This window comes from Pangasianodon hypophthalmus, chromosome 6, assembly GCF_027358585.1.
Source record: "Pangasianodon hypophthalmus isolate fPanHyp1 chromosome 6, fPanHyp1.pri, whole genome shotgun sequence".
Lineage (NCBI taxonomy): Eukaryota > Metazoa > Chordata > Actinopteri > Siluriformes > Pangasiidae > Pangasianodon > Pangasianodon hypophthalmus.
Window position 1 is genome coordinate 9,825,658 of NC_069715.1, and position 22,422 is coordinate 9,848,079.

The following is a 22,422-nucleotide window of genomic DNA, read 5'->3' on the forward strand; positions in this document are numbered from 1 at the left end:
TATTATATTATATTATATTATATGAAAATAACTTTGCTGGGAATAACTGCATTTCTGCATTCATTGTGCTTTAATAAACCAAAAAAAACACATACAAAAGGCAAAAGCAATTAAACACAGAAACCCTTTTCCCTGTTTCAAATGAATCTTCATTTTGCATTTCAAACGGTCATTTCACCCTTAAGTGTGAAATTCTGAAACTGAATTTCAATTCAAATTTCTAACTGCATGATTCTAACTGCATACTAAAGTTCCAACAAGTTTCATATATATGAGCGATAGACATGAGTGATAGACATGAGCGATATATATGCGCGTTATGTATGTATGTTTGTATGTATGTATGCATGCATGCATGTATGTGTGTGTATATGTATATTTGTATATCAAAGCTACCAGAGGTTATGCTGTTTTTCTGCCGATCTGACGTGTTGATGGTTCCTCTATCTGATGGTTCCTTTATCTGATGGTTAAGTCGTGTTTTATGGCTTCGTATAGGCTGATAAAGCACTCTGCCCAAGCATCTTTCTGGTGTGCTGTGCTGGCCTGAGCTATTTTATTAGCCGTGTACACCAATGTCAGCACTGTGCGCTCAAAGTCTTCCGTCCTAAGAACACCCATGTCTTGGGCCAGAGCAAAGGTCAGTCGACGCACCTGGGGCACCGTCTTGGGAATAATGTCCTCACAGATGACTTCTAACTTGTGTGTCTTACGTAGCGATGCTAGTTCTTTGTCACGAACTGAAAACTGACCGAGTTCATCTTCAAACTGCAGTCCATTCAGCAGAATCTAATGTGTCCAAAAGAGAAGTCTGTTTATATAATCAGTTTATAATGACATTTATGATAATCGTTAACATTACATTTAGACTCTGTAAATAAAGAATCAGTGCTGCTTTATTATCACTGCATTTTCTGCAGAAATACGTATAACCAGCAACATGTGTATAATGGTAATAAATTATGCATTTTGTCCTCACTTCATATAGCAAATCGACATCCTTTACAGAGTTTTGAAATATGGGGTTCACCAGTAGTGCCACACCTCTCTTCACCCTGAATGCCGAAGGGTAAAGACCTGCAGGAAGATGACAATATTAGAGATGTTACCAAACTATACTGTGCTTTCTTCACCTCAGACTAAGTGCATAATCACGTTACAGGTGCACATGTATGGACACATGCTTACTCAAGCATGAATTAATGTTCTCATGTAGGGCAATTCTCTACCCCGAAAACATTTCCTTTAACCCTTTACGACATAATTGCATAGATTAAAATCCAGTAATAATTTTTTATTTGCAGCTTTGCCACAGGAAGATATATAAACGAATGCTGCATGACGTAGAAAAAAGTAAGTGATTTTGAATGACTGGTAAAAATACACCAAACTAGAAAAAGTTTATAGTTTATAGTTTAAAGCTACAGTGCATAGGATTTATTTGTTAAATATGTTAAAAAAAATATATTATTGATTCATTATTATGATCCTGAGCTGCTGCCCTGGTGCCCTGATGATCCTGTAATAGAAATTCAGCATTGTGCCAGAGCTATCAGGTGAAATTTCTACCTTTATGTCATATGCCAGTTCAGATACATTAAACATCATCACACACTAATGTTAGGCATGAAAGAAGTCCAACAGCGACAAATAGGAAGTGGCAACCAATCAGGGCAGAGAAAGTGAGAGTGTGAGAATGTAAACAAACATGAGCATAAGAGTGATACTGTACTATAAAAGAATACTATAAAAGAAAAAAATAGATTCAGGAATTTTAGCTTTTTTTTTTTTTTCAGGATTTGTTGGTTGGAAGCTAGTGAATAATAACTGATGATAGTCAGCCAGTTTCTCTTTGTTGTGGAGTTTGTATTGTTACCCAGTAGTACAGTTATTTAGCTAAAGAAGTCATGATTGCCATCTAGTGGCTAAGAGCAGGTGTTTGTGTCATTCTCACTGAGAACGTCTGCTCACCTTCATGTGTATTTTTTTTTTTTTTTTTTTGCATACTAGTATGCTAACACTATCTGGCTCATGCTTGTTGTTGACAGGTTGGAGAACACAGAGAGAGATACACAGATTACATAATACAATACACAGTGAACACAGACAGGTTATAAACACACACAGAGAGAGTGAACAGACATGATAGTTTTGTCCCTACACTGTATTTTAGATATTTAGCTAGATTTACTGGACTAGCTCAGGTTTACTGGCCTTGTAGAATTGTGGAGCCGTATCCAACTCAGACAGACACAAGCCTTTAGAGAGAATACAGTGGAGCAACTAAGGGCTTTTGCTCAGTCACCTGTTCTACAGTAACCCTGACAGTCGCACTGATTGTATTGTGTTCAATAACACTGTTCAATAAAACTTTTTTTTAAAAATTATTCTCATAAATTTCTGTTATATTGAAGAAATGGGAGCTGGTAATTACATCCTTGGAAAAACCCAGGCCACGTTCCAAACTGCATAACAGAGTAAAGAACAGTCTGTCAGTACACTATGGTGTTATTATCATTTAGGCATATTTGAATTCGCTCTGAATTTGCATTGTTTGCACTCACACCAGTGAGATTAATCAGTGTACTGGATAAGGGCTGAATACAACCTTTGGTACAAAATGTTCCTCCATAAATATCTTCCATTAACAGTTTTCTATCAGAGAGGATGAAATTTCAAAACAAAATTCAATAAAATAAATTTCATTTAGCAGCTTTAAAAAGCAGAAGAAAAAAAGAATTGTCACATTACATGGTCTTTGATGCCATACATGACAAAAAAACCTAGTCTTATGTACTGAATGCCTTAAAATGCCTTGGGTTTGTGGATCTTAAAGGTACAATGTAAGAGGGCTGGGCAGCAAGGCAAAAGAAAGGTAAAGCATGCTCATGTCTAGATCCACTGGGATGTATTACCTTACATGCTGGCCCACAGATTGATCCTAATCTTTATCTTTAAAGGGAAAGATTTCAAAGCACTGAACCACATGCAGGTCTACTGTACTGCACAGGTGCTGACTGGTCTGTATAAAAGAGCTTACAATGTGAGCCACATATTATAATTTCCTCTGGAGGGCATCCAAAGTGTAACTGAATAAAGCCATGGAGATGAATTGGTCTGGTATTATACTCGTTAATCTGGTATAATCATTCTTCTGATATTTGAGTCATTTTGCTGTGGCACTATGTTGGTTGAGCTGAGAAGTAGATTGACTTCTGAACTCTTTCCTGTCTGAAGGCTTTCATCCCTCCTCAAGCTGTGACAGATAAAAGTCCAAATTGGGTTTTCCAAACATATCATATTATTACAGTCATTTTCGAAAGCCTCTAAAGACACATCTTAGGCTAATAGTATCATCCATCTAATGTCTCCTGACAGCTTTTGCCACTCAGTGGCAGTCTTTTCATTGTGAATGGCTCCAGAATACTTAAATTTCAAAATACTTGAATTCTCAAAATACACCTTTAGGGGATAACTGATTCCACAACATCCAAATTTTTGAATTTTGAGTCACAGATGAAAGAAGAAAATCTGATAGACAATTAAACACCGGGGTCACGAGCTCTACTGTTAGAGAGCTTAAATGATCAACTGTTAGATATGCACATGAAAAATGTATTTGTATGTTCTGTATATAACTACAGAGAGAATGGAGCAGGTCAAAAGACTGTGACTCATGTCTTAGTGTAACGAACAGGACTTGATAAAAAGTGTAAGGATCCAGTCGCAAGAGGTTTATTACAAACAAGAGTCTGCAGTCCAATATCCAAAACCAAATCCAAAGAGTAATGTCAAATCCAGTGTCCTAGAATTTGGTGGAGGGGCAAAGGATATGCAACTAAATATTAAGTATTATTTACTTTAATTTACTTTAAGACTATCTGTTCCAATACTTTAGCTCACATAAAAATTGGGTGGTCTGCCCTCAAAGGTGCCATGTTCTCAGTTGTTTAACACATCTAGATGTAAATATCAGGAATTTCTTTTAAGCTGAAAATTTATGATAAGCTGAAATTCTGATCTTTTGTCTCAGATCATCTTTTGACCTCAAACCCAAATGTTTTCAGTGCATATACAGACCCCTCTGAAAGTAGTGGGCATTTCCAATACTTTCAGAGGGGTCTGTATATGCACTGAAAACATTTGGGTTTGAGGTCAATAGATGATCTGAGACAAAAGATCAGCATTTCAGCTTATCATAAATTTTGAATACTTATTTCCCCTCACTACTTTACTTATTTCCCCTCACATCTTACTTTCCGAATTTAATTCAATTTTTGAATTAGTGTTATAAATGTCATAATATGCAATCACTTACCACTTTATTAGCAACACCTGTACACCTGCTTATTCATGCAATTATTCATATAAAATCCTCATGTTTTGTGCTAATTTCACCTCTTAAGCACAACTGCAAAAAGCTCAAGAATACATTTTATAGGATTTAAACTTTTTTAACCTTATTTCACCCATTACTTGTAGGCCTGCTTATTTCATCTCATACTTTTCTTTTCTCTGTTGTTCTAGCCTTGAAAAGAAGATCCAGGGTTTCTACATTTATCATGTGCTACAGAGTAAGAATGCATTGCCTTCTCCCTGCTGGGTTGATGAAGCACACTGCCCAGCATCTCTACAGTTATGTAATATCACATGATTTCTTTTGGAAAGTACTCCTTGGCATAACATCTTTTCTTCCATTCACATACTAATATTATTTTTCTGACTTGCACCACAGAAACAAAACATTATTATGAACTTTATTTTTCAGGTCATTACTGTCTAAAGGACATGAACTCTCAAGCACACTGATTTGCAAAATACTAACATTACACATGCATCTTTGAAATTACATAACCTATTAAACTAAAGTCACATTCAACTAGTAACATCATATTAATTTAAAAATGATATAGTTGTAACAGTATTTTGCAATTGGTCTCAGCCTTATTAAAAGCCCTCGATATGGCTTACAAATTGATTATATTTACTAGTTTGGCTTACATATGGGTTGCTCCCAATGTATTGGTTAGTTATTCAACTTAAAGCATATTATTCAGTAACTACGATAAACGTAATAGGAAAAACTGTAGTTAAGAGAGTAAAGCATGTAAAAACAGCCAGATGAGTTAAGTAAACCAAAATAGCTTTAAATATCCTTGATTGTGATCTTGATTATAATAGCTTTAACAGTGTTTTCATTCTTGATGGTTGTTCAGTGCTGCAATCTTAGTGGCCCACTTTCTGTTTTGATATTAACAGCTGTAGACAGCTGTAGACATGTAATGCTTTCTGATTGAGACGACAATCGTGCAACAAAAGACTGTGAACACTGTTAAGTTAAAACCTAGGCTGCATGGCTTTTGTCTCCTGAGGTTTTATATTTAAAAAAGTTCAGTATTTATGTTCACTTAAGCTTATAATAGTTTATTGATTGTTTTATATCAAAAGGGCAATGATGGATATGAAGACGATTATTTGTTTGCTTGGATCAAGAGTACCTTGATCTAAAATAGTAGTAAAGTATAACACAGCACCACTATAACAGCAATCTGATAGCACTGGTGGTTTAACAATGACGCCGACATTGACATTAATGCCATTCCTTTTTATTCCAAACAATTCATAAAACAAGTCATAAAGATTAGGATACAAAAAGTAATCTGATTTTAAAGTGATTTTTATTACCTTTATACCTGTGATGAGCTGCACATAAGGAATAAAACAGGGAGATGATGATGACTTTCCAAGGCAGCCTGCTTGCTCCCATCCTGTCTTTAGTAGTGCCACTACAGACTAACAAGTTATTTGTGCTACTCTCTCTCTCTCGCTCTCCCTCTCTCTGGGAAGTGGGCTGTATTTCCATCTGGAAGAGGATACAATTGCAAGATTGAAAGAATTTTTTGAAAGAGTTTTTGTGTGCTGCTGTATGTTCTTGTGAAATGTTGTTTTATGAATTGTTTGGGATTTAAGGCCATCATAGCACTTGTTACGCTTAAAATTTTATTAACTACAAATGTTCATTTTACAACATAAAGCATTGTAATGAATTTCAGAAAAATCACTATCTTTCTTTCTTTCTTTCTTTCTTTCTTTCTTTCTTCCTTTCTTCCTTTCTTCCTTTCTTTCTTTTAAATTAAATCATTAGCATTAAGACCACAATGACAACTAGCTCTTTGAAAAAAATGTCAGGACCAGAACTGAAGCCTGGGTCTGGGTCTCATTAGACTGAATGTTGGACTGGGTCTGTTTTTGAATCTGTAGTTAACATCTTGACGAAGAATGAAATCCAGATCAAGTCCAAGAACTACAAGAGACTAAACATTACTACATAATGTGCGTGTGCAAATGTGTGCAAACAGCACAAGACAGTACAATACCTACTAAAACAGTACAATAACTAAAACAGTACAATACCTACTAAAACACTACAATAGCTACTAAAACAGTACAATAACTAAAACAGTACAATAGCTACTAAAACAGTACAATAAGCACATTAAGAGACAGTGCAGCGCCGACCAGTACACAGTTCTAGTATGAAAGTGACAGATATAACATTAGTGCAAAAGAATAACAATATAATAAATTGCTTCGAATGTGTGTGCACATATTATTTGGCAGATAAGCTTATACTATATATGGACAGAGCAGTTATTGGGGTAGCAGCCAGGTAGAGAGTATAGTAATGACAAGAAATTATATACAAAAAGTAGAGTATATTGTTCCAAAGGAGATCTAAATGCTTTTAGACATGCATCTCTGTGCTGCCTGCTGTTGTTCCTGCTGCTTTCAGGTTGCCCTGCAACTCTTTTGAGTGACTGCTTTTACTTTTCTTATCATTAGTCTGAAATCTGTTGCGAAATCTTATATGGAGCATTCATCCGAGGACGATTAGTTGTGGTTCAATGAACTTTCCACCTGCATATTATCAAACCAGTTCTAGTGACAGCGATGTTTAAGATCTTTGCTATGGCACCGAAGCTTTTTTCACTCTAGTGTTGTTTAATAATGTTGTCTTTTGAGAATATGATCTCTGTTCTAAGTTGTTTTCAAACCCAGATGCATATACAGGCCTCTCTGAAAGTATTGGAATGACCCCTACTTTCAGAGGGGACTGTATATGCACCGGAAGTGTTCGAATACTTATTTCCCCTCACTATAAGTTACAGGTACAAATATAAAAAGCAAGACGTTGGAATTTACTGTATATCTATCTTACTTTTAGATTATTTCAATTTTTGAATTAATGGTATAAATGTCACAATATACAATCACCAACCACTTTATTAGTAAAACCTGTACACCTGCTTATTCATGCGATTATTCAATTAGCCAATCATGTGACAGCAAGACAGTGCATAAAACCATGCACATACACATCTAGAGCTTCATTTAATGCTCACATCAAACATCAGAATGGTAAAATGTGATCTCACTGACTTTGACTGTGGCATTTTATTTTATTTTTTTTAAATCCAGATGTGCCGAGTGCTTGAGTATTTCAGAATCTGCTGTTTCCAAAAGTGTTGCAATCATTGGGACCCATGTTCTGTTTTGGTATTAATAATAGCTGCAGATAATTAAATGAGGTCTGAACTGTACAGCTGTGCAACAAAACATTTGAACACTGCTAACATAAAAACTAAGCTACACATGTTTTGTCTTTGAAGCTTTTATACTGAAAAAAATTCCAATGTTTAACTTGTAATCCATGTTTAACTTATGCTTACGTTTACGCTTAAATTTCGCTTTTTTTACTATTACAGGTCCTACGGCAGATGTACTAAGTAATCATTACTGGATCTGAGATTAAAGTGAAATGTGGACTGGTTGAGCATTTATGAGGACTTGGGTTTGAAACACTAATCCTAGTCAACCCTGCAGTGCCACTAGAGGGCAGACTCAGATAAAAATGCAATAAGAAACCAACATTACAGCCTCTTACGAGATTTTTACAAAGGAATTAAAGCATGAAAACACATTTCATGTAACAGGACATTTTTTTAAATTATAATTGTTAAGCAAAAAGAATCTGTTTGTTCATTTATTGCATACGTTGAATAAACACGTACTTAAGTTGCCAGTTTAATAGTTACTTTACCAGTAAGATATTAGTTTTATTTATTTATTTTTTGAGTAGGCATTTCCTCATCTTCTCATTTGAAATTAAAAGAATCAATTTATATTTATTTGCTCACTTCAAACATTTTTGTTGTTTTAAGTGTTGTCCAAATCTTGATTCTTTAGTTTTGAACTGGAACTCTAAATCTAACACAGCTTATGGTTACCAATTAGCATCACGTCAGCATGTTTATTGTATTTCTTATAAATTGTATAGACAGTACTATGCAAAAGTCTTAGGTCTTTGTTACAGATTTTTATATTATGACTTCTACATTATTGATTCAGTACAAAAACAGTTCAGATTTCCAAACAGTTTTCCAGCACAAAATTAAATTTTACAGAAAACTGTTTGTATGTCAGTAAAGAAAGCAGCATATTACATAAGAGACACTTTTCAGACAAAAAAAAACATAATGAAGGCTGCTGGGTTTTTGCTACAAAAATAAGAAACAAATGTGATAGTCAAAGTCTCCAGAAGAACTGTGGCTGCTTCTGCAAGATGCTCAGTAACACTTACAGCTCATTTCCTTATAAAACTGCACACACTGTACCTGAGACTACTATTTTTTTTTTTTTTTTTTTAAAAGCGAAGGATCGTCACATCAAATATTGATTTTGTTTCATTTATTATTGTTTACTGCTATTTATAGTATTTTTTAAATGTAGAAACATTTAATTTAATTATTTTTGAAGGCAGCTTTGCTCTACAGCATTTCTTTGCATGTGTCTAAGACTTTTGCCCAGTACTGTATATACGTGAAATATGTCTCTGAGGTGCATAATTGATCCATAGATCTGTTACACCTAATGGAAAACTACTCAATAGATCTGTTATTTCCAAAGAAGTTATTTTGTTTTACTGTTGACATTCATTGTACAAGTGTTCACTTCATCTGGAGATAAACGTGAAGTATGAAACATATTTTGGGAGTGTGTTTACTGAGTGATTTAGTAATGGAGACAAATACAGGAGATAATAAAGTAGTGGAAAAACTGTGGTGGGTCTTCCTACTTGTGTTTTATATATTGCTTTCTTGATTTATAGACATTTCATGAAAATCCCTGGTTGAGAAGTGCAAGAATAATGTCTGTGCTTTCTTAAATTGTAAGGAATTAAGAACTTTTAAAGAGTAAACCATGCTTTATTCCAGATGTCCTGTAGCAACTGTAGAGATTAATACACGTGGGAAATATACTGAATGTCTCATTGTTAAATCTGTATGTTTGCTTTTGCAAGTTCAAATCCCAACAATGCCACAGACATCTGTGGGCAGGGGTCTAGAGAACAAAACTGGCTGTACTTTCAAGGTGGAAGGGATGGAATACACGCTCTCCTCCGTCAATCACAGCAACACTAGTCAATCAAGATTATATTTAAGCAAGATAATGACCCTAAACATGTACACCCAATCATCCAAATCATCAGTGAACCTGTTGTCTTGAACAATTCAATGCACATGTGCAAATCTAAGAATATTAAGGAGCTTCAAAGGTTCTTCATGGAGGAGTCTCGAAGACCCAAGTGTTATACATTACAGGAAAATATTTACATTAGATATTAATTGTAGGGGTGCTTATCTCCAAACACCAGTAATTGCTTGTGTTACTCATATCGGGCCTAGTTTATCAGTTCTTTAGTTAATTTGTATGTAAATGTTTGTGTAAGGCAAACCAAACTGAAAACTTCTGCAGGATTTACAAAAGTTTTTTGAAATTGCTTGCTTATGTTGATTTATGCCAGTCACCTGTAATGATTTGCATTTGGTGACACCCTCAAAACTCCATAAAAGGCAAATAGCTGAAATGATGAGTAAAAGGCACAAAAAGACTTTTTTTCTGAGGAGGATATGGAAGGTATTTTGACACACGTCTATACCAATAAAAATCACTATTATTTAACAGTGTAACAGCACCTGAAAATATGGAGACGAATTAGAGAAAAGGTGAATTTCAATGTGAATTAATGAGGTGAAAAGAAAATGGTTTGACATGAAAATGGAGAAAAAAAATATATCTCCTGTACTCAGGTGATCATGGACACCAAGCACATCATGCAAGGAAACTTTTTTTTTTTTATTCAAAGTCTCTTGCGACTGTCAGCCAGACATCTCTCACGCACTAACACAGTATGCCCTTCCCAATGCTGTGTTGGAAAAGCAGGAGGGTATCTGTCATAGGAAGCCTGATACTGATACACAGTACACTAGGAAGTATAAAGCGCATTGGAGCTTGAGACATACCAGATAGGTTACTCATCATTCAATAAGTGCTAGCTTTATTAAAAGATGTCATGGCAAACAGAACCGACATGATATGTTGAGCCATTGCAGCCCATCCTACTGTTATATGGGGGCATTTCTTCTTAATTGAATGACTAGGCTTATTTGTCTTAATTTGTGGATTTAACTTGGCTTGCTTTTTTAAATTTTTTTTAAATATTTCTTTAATTAATATAAAACGACTGGGTTTCACAAACTTTTTACTACATTTGTATGTGTAATTGAAATACATTAATACGTTAAATACAAGCTATTTAACCTTGACAGCATAATCCATATATAAAAGTGTACCCCACAACCAGAGGAAGTGCAGTAGTCCATTCAATTAATATGATTTTAAGCTGATCAGACAAGGTTTACATTAGTTACTCTTCTTATGCATAAATATACACACTCAGGAGCATGAGTAGGTTATGAAAGTTTTTCCAAATTTACAGGATTTTAATAAACACCACATTTCTTGTGTAAATGCACCTATGAATGATTTACAAATAAATCCGTTCATATCCATCTTGATAAATTTGGCCCATTGTATGTTCATCTGTTCATTTTCATGACAAGTGACAGTAGTTTTGTACTAGATTGAATATAAAGCATATACTGTGGTTCATTTGTGTATGTAATTATTTAGGTAGTGAACAGAGTGTAAAGTGACATGTCTGTAAAGTAAATTTAGCCACAAAACATTTGCATTTGTTTCAAAGTCCCACTAGATGTCTCTAGTTAACTATAGAATATCTGGCATTCAGGGAAGGTTGATTTTGATCATGAAACCAATTTGCATTCAGAACATCTCGACGGTACAATTTTGTGACTGAAAAAAAAAGAGAGAGAGAGAGAGCATGGTCTCTAGGTTAAAAAAAAAAAATCCTAAAACACCTGCACCTAGACAGATGACTTAGGGGAGAACATATAACAGTGCACCTGTTACATTTCTGATAAACATTATTGTCCTGGAATGTCTCCAAGGTGCAGAGTTGATGGAAAGGCTTATAACACCAGCTGGATAGATACATTGGTCCCAACTTGACCTGTTACTTCGTAAGAGGTTATTGTGCGTTCCTGTGGGCATTCCTTGTACAAGTGTTCACCCCATGTGGAAGTAAAAATAGACTATGAAACATGCTTGAGGAGTGTACAGCTGGAGGGAAAAGAGCAGAAAGCAGTGGAAAAACTGTGGTAGGTCTTCAGTGTGCTTTATATATTACATCCTTGATTTATATGCAAGTGCATGAAAATTCCTGATTATCTAGTATAGGAATCTATGAAATATTGTGCAGGATACATAGCAATGCATTCTTAAATGTTAAAAAATAAAGAATAGTGTGTTGTTCCAGATGTTCTACAGAAAGAAAATGTGTAAGAATTGCACATTACTGTTAGTCAACAATAAAAAAAACACTAAAAATCACTTTCTCTATAATCCATTTTTCCACAATATGAAAGAGTGAGGTTTTCAATAGCAAAAATTATTGTTCTATTTTTCCTTTAGTACTGTAATTAATATTCACTCATTATCTTAAAGCAAGCTATTGTGCAACTGTGACTAACAGTAGTTACAGTGAAAGTAATAGGAAGGATGTATAAAGTGTGGAAGTCTGGATTTGCCAAATGGTCCTGAGAGTTTACATTTTACCACACACTAGGAACATTATCAGTATTTAAAACTTCCCAAATGTCTGAATGATGTTTCACTGTGCACAAGAAGAATTTATAGCACCTATTAGTCTAGAATGAGTACAACATATTGAACAAATTTAAATTGCATTATTTCTGCCTTTGTAGTAATTCAAATTAATTTTAAGCCTCCCAAGACATTTAATAAGGATTTGCAATTTAATAAGACAAACAAATTGTATGAATATAATTTGGGAGTGAATTTTTCTAACATATTGGTTTATTAGTGGAAAACTATCTGCATACAAGCACCTGAAGTAAGGAATAAAACATAACGATATTTGCTCTTATAAGAAAATAAGTTGCTGTTAGTTTCTGAAAGTTATAATCTTATAACAAATTGCCTTGAAGTGTTTAATTCCTCTTATACCACAGCAATTTGCCATCAATACAGTTTTTTAATGATTAAAGAACAACATGCCATTCTTTTAATCAATTTATAGTAACATTTCCTGCTGTGGAACATCCATAAAACAAGTTAGATCCTTTTATAAATTAATAAAAACAATTTTCCCTCACTTGCCTCTCTTCTTCATTCAAGTCAATAAGACAAAAATATGCAGCTGCAAAACTACAAAGTCCTCAGTCTTAAAGACTTTCCTGTGTCACAAAATGTAAAGTTACAGCTTTACTTCTGACTGTTACAAAGCACTGACACTAGAGACTCCTTCCATAAATGCTGAATCAACATCTTCTCACAGAAAACTTCATCATATCAGCGATCACATGCATTTTTTATTCATTTATGTGGAGTGTCCTCCATACAAGAGTGAGCACATTAAGATGAACCTTGTAGCCGGAACTGTTGTCAGAGCTGCTGTTATAGAAAATTAATCAACACCTTCTGATCAATCAGTATCCAGCGTTCACTACATTAATACTGTTGTGAAGAAACAGCAGTGGCAATGCTAATTAATATACAGTATTTGAATGCAGGCCATGTAAAGTGGGCTAGAATTATATGTATATCTGTTGCTTTCTCAGCCTTTTTCTTATATTTAAATATATGAATGCGATTGCTTCTACTATTAGGTACCTACAGAGGAAATACAGAAGAAAATACTCCATTGAAGATCTGACCTCAATGCTGCTTTTTCTTTCCATCCTACATCCTACTGATGAGTGCACAACTTTTGGCACCTACATATCAGTTTCCGCAGAAGACAGGAATCTTGGAGGCCATCCACTGTTACAGTATCTCTCTATCGTCAAGCCTCATTCTGAATTCCCCTTATACTTAAATCACTTAACAAGACTCATTGAAACAGACTGCTCATTTTTCCCCTATGGGCCATTACGTGTTGCCAGATAACAACAAAACCATCATCCATCTGTTCTTCATATAGAAGCTGATCACTGTAATCACTCACATCAAACCAGAAAAAGAAAATCCTCATAAACAGACACTGGGGCTTTCTGTGACCAACATTAACTCAAGTTTGTACTGCACTGAGAACAATTATTCTAACAAATGACCTGTTTTTTCCACTCTATACTTAACTAAGGCAGCTAATTATTCCAAAACCCCAAAACACAAACAATAATAATGATTAGCTGACAAGTTGGAATAACTGTCATCATGACATTCAATGCTTATGTACAGTATGACAATTGGTAAGCTTCTTAGAAAATTGTCTGAATTATAGTCTGTTTTAAAAAGCAGATTAAATGTTAATGGCCCAGATCCATGTTATTATTGATTACTAACTCTTATAAAAGCAGACAATTTCATTTTAAAATCATTAAAAACTCTTTGGTTACCGAGGCTACTTGTATAAGGACTGCTAGCTTTTGCAACACATGGACAAAGCACACCATGGTAAGCATATTTTAAAATATGAAATTAAAAAAAAATTCTTTATGATGTTTAAGATAAATACAGGGTGTCCCAAAAGTCTCATACATAGGGGAAATTAACACTTTTTAGCAAAATGTCTTCCAAAATTTTTCATACTTAGTTTATATTATATATATTTTTTCAGATAAGAATGCCTTTGACAAAAGAATAATGTATTGAAATCATTCTCATGGCTGGATCGGGAAACTGTCTCAAGGTTGCGATGGACTTTAACAGGAAACATGGCAAGTGCATCACACACGACACTGCTGCCAAACTTATTAACAAATTCAAAAATGACAGGAAGCGTTGCAGATCAACCGAGAAGTGGACGTCCATGAACATCCACTGATGAAGGCACAACCGACATGGTGCTGGCAAACACAGTCCCCTATGTATGGAGACTTTTGGGACATTCCGTAGAATATATTACATGTGGAATAATTAGACTTTGGCTTCCAAATTGATTAAAACCAGTGTGTCTTGCATAAATGACAATAGCCCATTAGAGAATACTGTATATATGAAGTGCAGGTTAGTATTACCCCAGTTACAGTGAACATGATTTATCTAGGCATTTTATGTATTTTTAGGTAGATGTCAATATGTTTTACGGAAGAAGGAAAGATGTGGCAAGATGGTGTAGATACTGGAATGAAAATTTTAAATGAATAGATGAGAGTTTTAGTCTAGAGTGTGGACAGTTTGTTTTCTTAAAGTTTTCTTAAATCTCACAAAGAATTAAGAGTTCAGTGTTCTTTCAACTTTTTTTTTTTTTATACTATGAATCATTTGTCAAGAAACATTTTTTCCCCCCTCAATTTAAGAGTTAAAAATGAAGACAATGAATTTCATGTTAGATGACGCTTTTGATTAAAAAAAAAAAAAAATGCTACATTATCTTCCAATGTTGTGTATAAATGATATTTCCCTGTGTCAACAGTCAATATACATTACAAACAAAAAAATTTTTTTCTGGCAGAAGAACTATAAAACATTTTTGGACATTTTCCATAATCCGGTCCATAGAGAGCTAAGGAGATATTGTTAGAGTAAAGATAGTTTTGTTTGTCATTATCAGGCTCCTGTTATCATCCATCTGTCATTTTGAAGACAGCTAAATTACTGAAGCTGCACAGAATGATGAGGATAAAGCCAAACTATCTGATGTTCAAACCATGAGAATAACCAGTTCACTTCATCAAATGTTCATACAGTAACTACACTATGGTTTTCTCTTCACTTTCCATGGAAACAAATGTGACATTTCACAGAAGAGGCCATGAGAAATCCAGCATATACAGTACTTTCCCCTTTTCTGCTATGTGAGTGCTTTTGGGGTTTGTGAATATGGTTCCTCTGGAGACAATGACTCGAATAAAGTCTGTTACACATCCTGGTCTTCTTGTTCCGGTCTCTCACTCGTCTCTCCAGAGTGTTAGATGAACCAGCTGCAGGTTGCTGCAAATGGAGGACACAGGACCATGATGTTGGCTTATAATCCTCTTATCTCTTAGCTGTTTTTGTCCACTGCTCAGACGGAAACTGTCCACTCATGAAGCAAAACACTGACAAAGATTAGAGGAAGAGGTCAATAGCACAAGAGGAATGAAGTATTATCCGGTTGTACGTCTGAGGGATTATACACAAAAGTAGGGGAGAGTGATTTATAGTACAGTAGAAGGAGAGACCTGGTACCATTGTAACACTCAACAATGATTTAAATTGCAGATTTCATACTTCCCACTTGCATATATAATGCATATGTGTGCTTCTTTTGCAAAGTGTACCTATATCATCAGGGAGTATACTGTACATGTAACACCACTCAAAAAATGCTGCAATCTTACTTGACTTACATATACAGCACTGGGCAAAAGTCTTAAGCACATGCCAAGCCATGCTGTAGAGCAAAGATGCCTTCAAAAATAATGAAATTAAAAAATACTATAAATAGCAGTAAACAATAATAAATGAAACAGTCAATATTTGGTGTGATGACCCTTTACTTCCAAAAAAAAAAAGTAGTCTCAGGTACAATGTGTGCAGTTTTATAAGGAAATGAGCTGGTAAGTGTTATTGAGCATCTTGCAGAAGCAGCCAAAGTTGTTGCACGTGCTTCTTATTTTTGAGGCAAAACCCAGCAGCCTTCGTTATGTTTTTTATCTGAAAAGTGTCTCTTATGTAATATGCTGCTTTATTTACTGACATACAAACATTTTTTGGGAACATTTAATTTTGTGCTGGAAAACTAATGTTTGGAAATTTATAATGTTTTTTTGTATGGACTTGATGTAGAAGTTGTAAAATAAAAATCTATAACAAAGCTTGTACTTAAAAAAAAAAAAAAAAAAAAAAAAAAAAAAAAAAAAAAGAGTGCCTAACACTTTTGCACAGTGCTGTATATCAGGAAAAATCATTGTTAAACCATCACACATTAATTTTTCAGTGTGTTATACCTTTGAGCAGGGCTTTCTCAAACTAAGAGTCACAACCTTGTTTGATTTAAAAATCAGGTTGTGAAAGAAACTCACAATATCCTCTTTTCTTTTATTTATTTGTTTTACAAATTAATGTAAGATATATCTTTCTTTTCAAACAGATTTTGCTGTGCTACTATTTTGAAATGTTACTGAGAGTCACATTCAAACAAGACACATTTAAATTAAAAATGCACGCACATTCTATTTTATTCCTTTTTGCTAACCTTACATGCGCCACTAGCCTTTGAGATCAGCAATAAAAATAGGCAAATTTTTCCATACACGTATCTCTGCTAGTTCCTCAGTAACACTGAGTGACTCTAACTTGACCAGAAGTCAAGAAAATGTACATGGAAATATGGAAATATGCTGAAACTTTTAATTACTGTTTTAAGTGCTTGATGGTAAATAATGAGGAGAAACCAAAATGCCAAGACTTGTCTATTTGCGGTCAGTTAAATTTGGAAAACCCTGCCTTTGAGGTAGCTTGGAAAATATTAAGTAATCACAAACCATCATTGGATGTCTTACACACACACACACACGTAGTATAATCACACATTTAAAGATGTTGTGCTTTTCGTTTGTGCTTTTTCCTTCTTTTGTGTTATATCTAACTATGATTTCTGTGGTACGGTATATATGGATACTATACAGTAGTTTAACCATAATTCTGTTATTAATGGTTAGAGACTTATTTTTGCTCAGCATCAATTTCAATTCATCCTCACACGCATGAAAACGTGTGTGCATCTTTTCTGTCTCAGTGCTTCCACCTTTTGCTGATCTGAGCAGTCTGAGACCTCAATCGAGATGCTGTACAGTTTATAATTATGATTTTGTTATTGTTATAATTATGATTATAACAGTGTTACAATTTCTCAGCTTTCTCTCAATGCTGCAAACAGAAGCAGCATGCCCATACTCTGAAAACGATGCTAACAGTTATTGGAGAGATTAGTGTACACAACTGTACAGTTTTTGAACATGTAAGGAAAATATACTATTAGAAAAAATTTTTTTTTTTACATACTTGGCACAAAATGGGCTTTTCACAAATATCTCCAGCCAGAGTGGACAAATCCCAGTGTTCCCTCCCCTAAGAAGAGACGTACTTGTATTTAAAGATAACAAACATTACAATTTTGCCAGCTCTCCCCTCCAACAAAAATAAAAACTGTCATGAAACCTACAAAGTTTGAGAACATGGTAGTATTCCATTTATGAGTAGTATTATCATAAAATCATTATCAAGTGTCCACATTATAGCTTTTCTCAATTTTTACATTCCCACTGAGCTCCATTTCTACTGCTCTTTGGCAACATTTATTCTCCTCTATTAGTGTAACATTTAAGGCCCTACTGTTGAGACTTCTTTCTGTGGTTATGAGACTCTGGCCTTCACTTTAAAGTGACCACTGAAGTCAGTGTGGCTTGGAGAATGCAGTCCAAAGCTATGACTTGTGTTTCAGTTCCGTATTTTGCAGATGCACTGACCTGAGAGGAAATTCCTGATTTAATAGTTTCTTGGCACTTTTGCACATAGGTAGCATGGTTAGCCACAAACACAGATACACCCAACAAATCTGGCACACAGAACCTTACATTCATTAATGTTGTCCTAATACCCTCTCCCAGAGAGATCTTGTAAAACTTCTGTGTTCAAATATTTTCTTTGTCAAGTAGCGCTAACATACTTGGATTTACAGTACAGTAAAATTATTACTGCTGTATTTATATATTTTTAAAATAGTACAGCTCATTTCTCATTCAAGAACAGTGAAGATAAAAATTCTTGAACTTACACAAATGCTTGCATGTTCATAGAATTAATGAACATGTGAACATGTGCATTGAAGCAAGGGAGTTTATACAATCCATCACGGCTTGAGCATTTCTGAGTATTATCCAAAACCACTCTAAAGAAGAAAAGTAGCATGGACAACAGGAGATAAGAGTGAAGAGTTACAGAGCCTTTATATGCACCATGTGTACATATACAGATCAAAGATTTCAGAATATTCCATGTGACATATGACCTTGTTCTCTTATATTCAGAATCGTTATCTCTGGCTTTGGCTCTCAATTGGTCTGAGGTCATTCATTTTTTGGTTAGCCTTATATCAACAGCTCAGCTTATTGGCTGTAATTTCAAGAAAGTCATATTACCTCAAGTCTAGATTCTCAGAAAGAAATGAGGAAGTGAAATTACCAAAAATCCATGCATGTTTCTTTACTAAAGTTCTATGGTATGGGCGGTATGGTTCATGGTGGTGCATTGGGTAATGTTACTGCCTGACAGCTTCACAAACCATGGTTCAATCCTGAGCTAGGGTTACTGTCTGCGTGGGGTTTCCTCCATTTCTCTGAGTTCTTCCCACTTCCCAAAAACATACCAAGAGGTGGACTGGCTATGCTAGGTGTGTGCGTGACCAGGACAAATCACTTAATGAAGATTAATTAATCTATGAATGCATTCATGGTTCAAATAGAACGACTTCCTTTTCAGATTATATTGCAGTAAGTAATATTAAACCATCTGAATCAAAATCCTTCACAAATCAAGTGCCTTACAACATTCTGTTTGCTTTTGTGTTGTTGTTGAAAAAGATTTCACAGTGACATGTGCAATTTTGCTCTGCTAACCTCACTGGAGGAGGCTTACCACCTTCATCTGTCTATCTGGTCCAGTTCCAGATGGACTGCTGCCATACACATAAACACCCAAACACAGAGATCCAAGAATATTTCATGCTTATTGTGTGAAATATCTGTTAAATTTAATTTTCTTGGAACACATGGAACATATGGAAAAGGTGTACCACAGTGATTCTTATAGTGAGTAGATAAATAAAACATGGGACTGTGACAGTATAGAACATTCATGGAGTAATTACTCAACCCAATCAACCCATGAAATTCAGTAAAAGCATGAACAGAGAAACAAGAACACTGCTGGTGTTCAAGTTTTGAAACAGCCTGTAAAGGTACATGAGAGGATTCATGGAACATTTCTACCTAAAAAATAAATGCAGAAGAAGACTGTGCATGACAGCCATATGACAGCAATATATGAAATCCGATCACAAGTGGTCACTGGAGGCACGTTCATAATGCCAGGTGTGAACAGCTATGCGTCTCAGCTGTCCACTTGTGATCCAAAGACGCATGTTAGTTCCAGGTGTGAACGGATCCTTAGAGTTCCAAATATATTTCAACATGACAATGCCCCTGAGCACAAAGTGAGGTCTATGAAGACAGGTTGTCGAGTCTATGAAGACAGAGCCCAGAGCCCACTTAGCCCCACTGTACACCTTTAGGATGAACTGGAAAGCTGACTGCACCCCAGGCACCCTCACCTGTCATCAGTGCCTGGGGCAAAAATCCCCACAACCACACTCCAATATCTAGTGGAAAGCCTTCCCAGAAGAATGGGGTTATTATAACAGCAAAAAGGGGGACTAACCAAGGACCAGAATTGTCCAGAGTGGCGAGGGCAGTGGAGAAGACCATCAGGACTTCTCTCCCCCTGCATCACATACATCTACATCCAGCGATGCAAGATCAGGGCCAGGAGGATCATAAAAGACTCTCACCACCCCAAAAACAGTCTCTTCTCAGTGCTCCCATCATGGAAGCGCTACCTGATCCTGAGGACCAACACAGAGAGACTCAGGAGGAGTTTCTACCCTCAGGCAATCCGGCTACTGAAGGAGGACACTTGAGATGTCTGCATACTACTACCTCACACATACAGATACACATACACAATACTACAGACACACAAACAGGTGCACTATGGACAAACAAAAACTCTTGCACTCTTTTGCACACTACGTCCTCTAAAAGCTACGATTCCTCCAAGCTGCTAAACATATTTTTACATATAACATCTATATTTTGTCTAATAGATTCTATTCTATGCCATTTCACTACATTAATACAACGCGTGTATGTAATGTATGTGACAAATAAAGAACCTTGAACCTTGCACTCTGGAATAAGATGTTCAACAAGCACATACGGACATGATGGTCAGGTGTGCACATACCTTTAGCCATATAGTGTATCTAGTATCGAGACTGAAGAATCTGCTGGCTAGCGTTGTCCTTGTGGATACATTTTCCAAAACTGTTGATGCATCATTAGCAGTATGTATAACTGCATAATATGTCACGTCTGTTTCTTATGGTCATCCTAATCTTTGTTTTGGTGTCAGTATCACATATTAGTAAACAGGCACAGGTCAAAACACAGATAAGTCCACAATCTTAGTCAATAGTCAAAACAATCTGAAAAATAGCCCTTAAGGCAGAGCACAAGTCAAAACACAAGAACATCAGAAAGATACTAACTTTGTATAAACACTGGCAAGTGTGTGTGTGTATGAATATGTATTTATATATACTGCATCAATTAAAGTTCATAACTTGTAACCAATTTGTAACCAAATAATTTCTGACCAAAGAAAACACCCCCTCAACTTTGAATGGTTACTCAGGATGGTCTCTTCAACTCCAGGTTCAGCAAGTGACGTCAAATCAAAATGGCTGCTCACAGCCTCAACAGTAAACAGAGTAGCACTTTACCCTTAAATGAATTATGTTGTATATACAAGTATTTGCTTTAGTTCAAACAATATACAGACATATTTGCTTGTTAAATCTATAAAACTGATTATACCATTAGCTGTCTTGAGGAGGAAAATATAAATCACTCATCACAGTTAGCTGGCCAGCATAGAGGCATCCATGGTTTGTTCCCAATTTGCAGCTCAAATGCATGGAGGTTGAAAATGATATAATTCCAAGCACAGACTTCCCACTTCCAATATAAGTTGAATGCAACAAAATACTAGCAAAACCTCACAAAGTGTGTGTAAATATGTCTTTATATAGTCCATGAAACAGGACAACAATGGAACAGGAAGTAAGTATTTAGGATGGATGGGATGGGGCCCTCTGCTGGCGTGGAGGTGTCATAGCCCGAGTCAGTGTAATCCACTAAAAGAAATATAGAGAGGATAAGAAAACTGTTTTCTAGTATTTGTTCTGTAGTATCATATCTTTAATTATGGTTTAATTTTACTGTAATATTATTATTACAGAAATATTTTTAATAATATTATCATTTGTCATTATGGTTGTAATTCTTTTTTTTTTTTTCAATATTACTATCATTAAGGAATGCACCATAGTAACAGCAGTAACAAAGAGCAAAATTCAGATTATTGTCTTTGCTAGCTACCTGTCACTTCATGCAGAAAGGCAGAGATAAGTGCAGAAAATGACTTGTGATTACTGTACTGTTCCAGCTGTAAGACACTAAAGAGTAATTAGCCACTAATGATACAAAAATGATTAATGAACAAGACCATATGTTTTGAGAGTTTCATTTTAATAGCACCGTTTAATTGCTGCTTGTTGCTACAAAAAAAAAAAAGAAATGTTCTTAATTTTTTGGGGTCTTCTTAATGCTTTTCAGAAAAGAATTCAGAAGATGATGAGAATGAACTGACAAAAAAGAAAAAGAGACCCAGCAAATCAGAACTGTGACATCTGAAAAAGAAAGCAAAGATGAGGCTAAACTAACCGGAGACTGAGGTGGCTTCTTACTGGACCAGAATGTGTGTCATTACCTAACAAAAAAATTCTGATAAATGTTTCAGTAACATCTCCAAATTACAACAGTAAAATTATAGACTACCCCAGTCACAGAAGCCACCTGGAAAATAACTAAATAGGTAAATTATCTTATAATCTATTGCATGATTTTCTCAGATGACATTGGGAGAACCAAAAATATGTTAAATTAGGAGAAAATATGCTAAATATGGAATCTTTCGATGTATTTGTAGCCACTTGAGTTGAGTGGTATTGGTAGGTGACAGCTGATTTGCATTATACTGAAAGGAATATGAATATCCACTTTAGAAATGCTGGAAAATGAGAGCCAAGGGAGCAAAATTAGCCATGCGCTCAGGGTTAAAGCGACACTAGCCAATTGTAGGCATCTGTGAGCT

At 35.3% G+C, this 22,422-nt stretch overlaps 1 protein-coding gene across 1 annotated transcript; it reads right to left on the reverse strand.

Annotated features, from left to right (window-relative positions):
* Positions 1–116: 116 nt before the first annotated feature.
* LOC113534661 (protein FAM180A) lies at positions 117–21,316 on the reverse strand. Its single transcript, XM_026927611.3, has 4 exons — positions 21,084–21,316; positions 5,686–5,863; positions 980–1,077; positions 117–789 (listed from the first exon to the last, which is right to left on the reverse strand). Exons 1-4 carry the CDS (start codon positions 21,084–21,086, stop codon positions 460–462), a joined length of 609 nt encoding a protein of 202 aa, XP_026783412.2. The 5' UTR covers positions 21,087–21,316; the 3' UTR covers positions 117–459.
* Between the last annotated feature and the right edge of the window lie 1,106 nt (positions 21,317–22,422).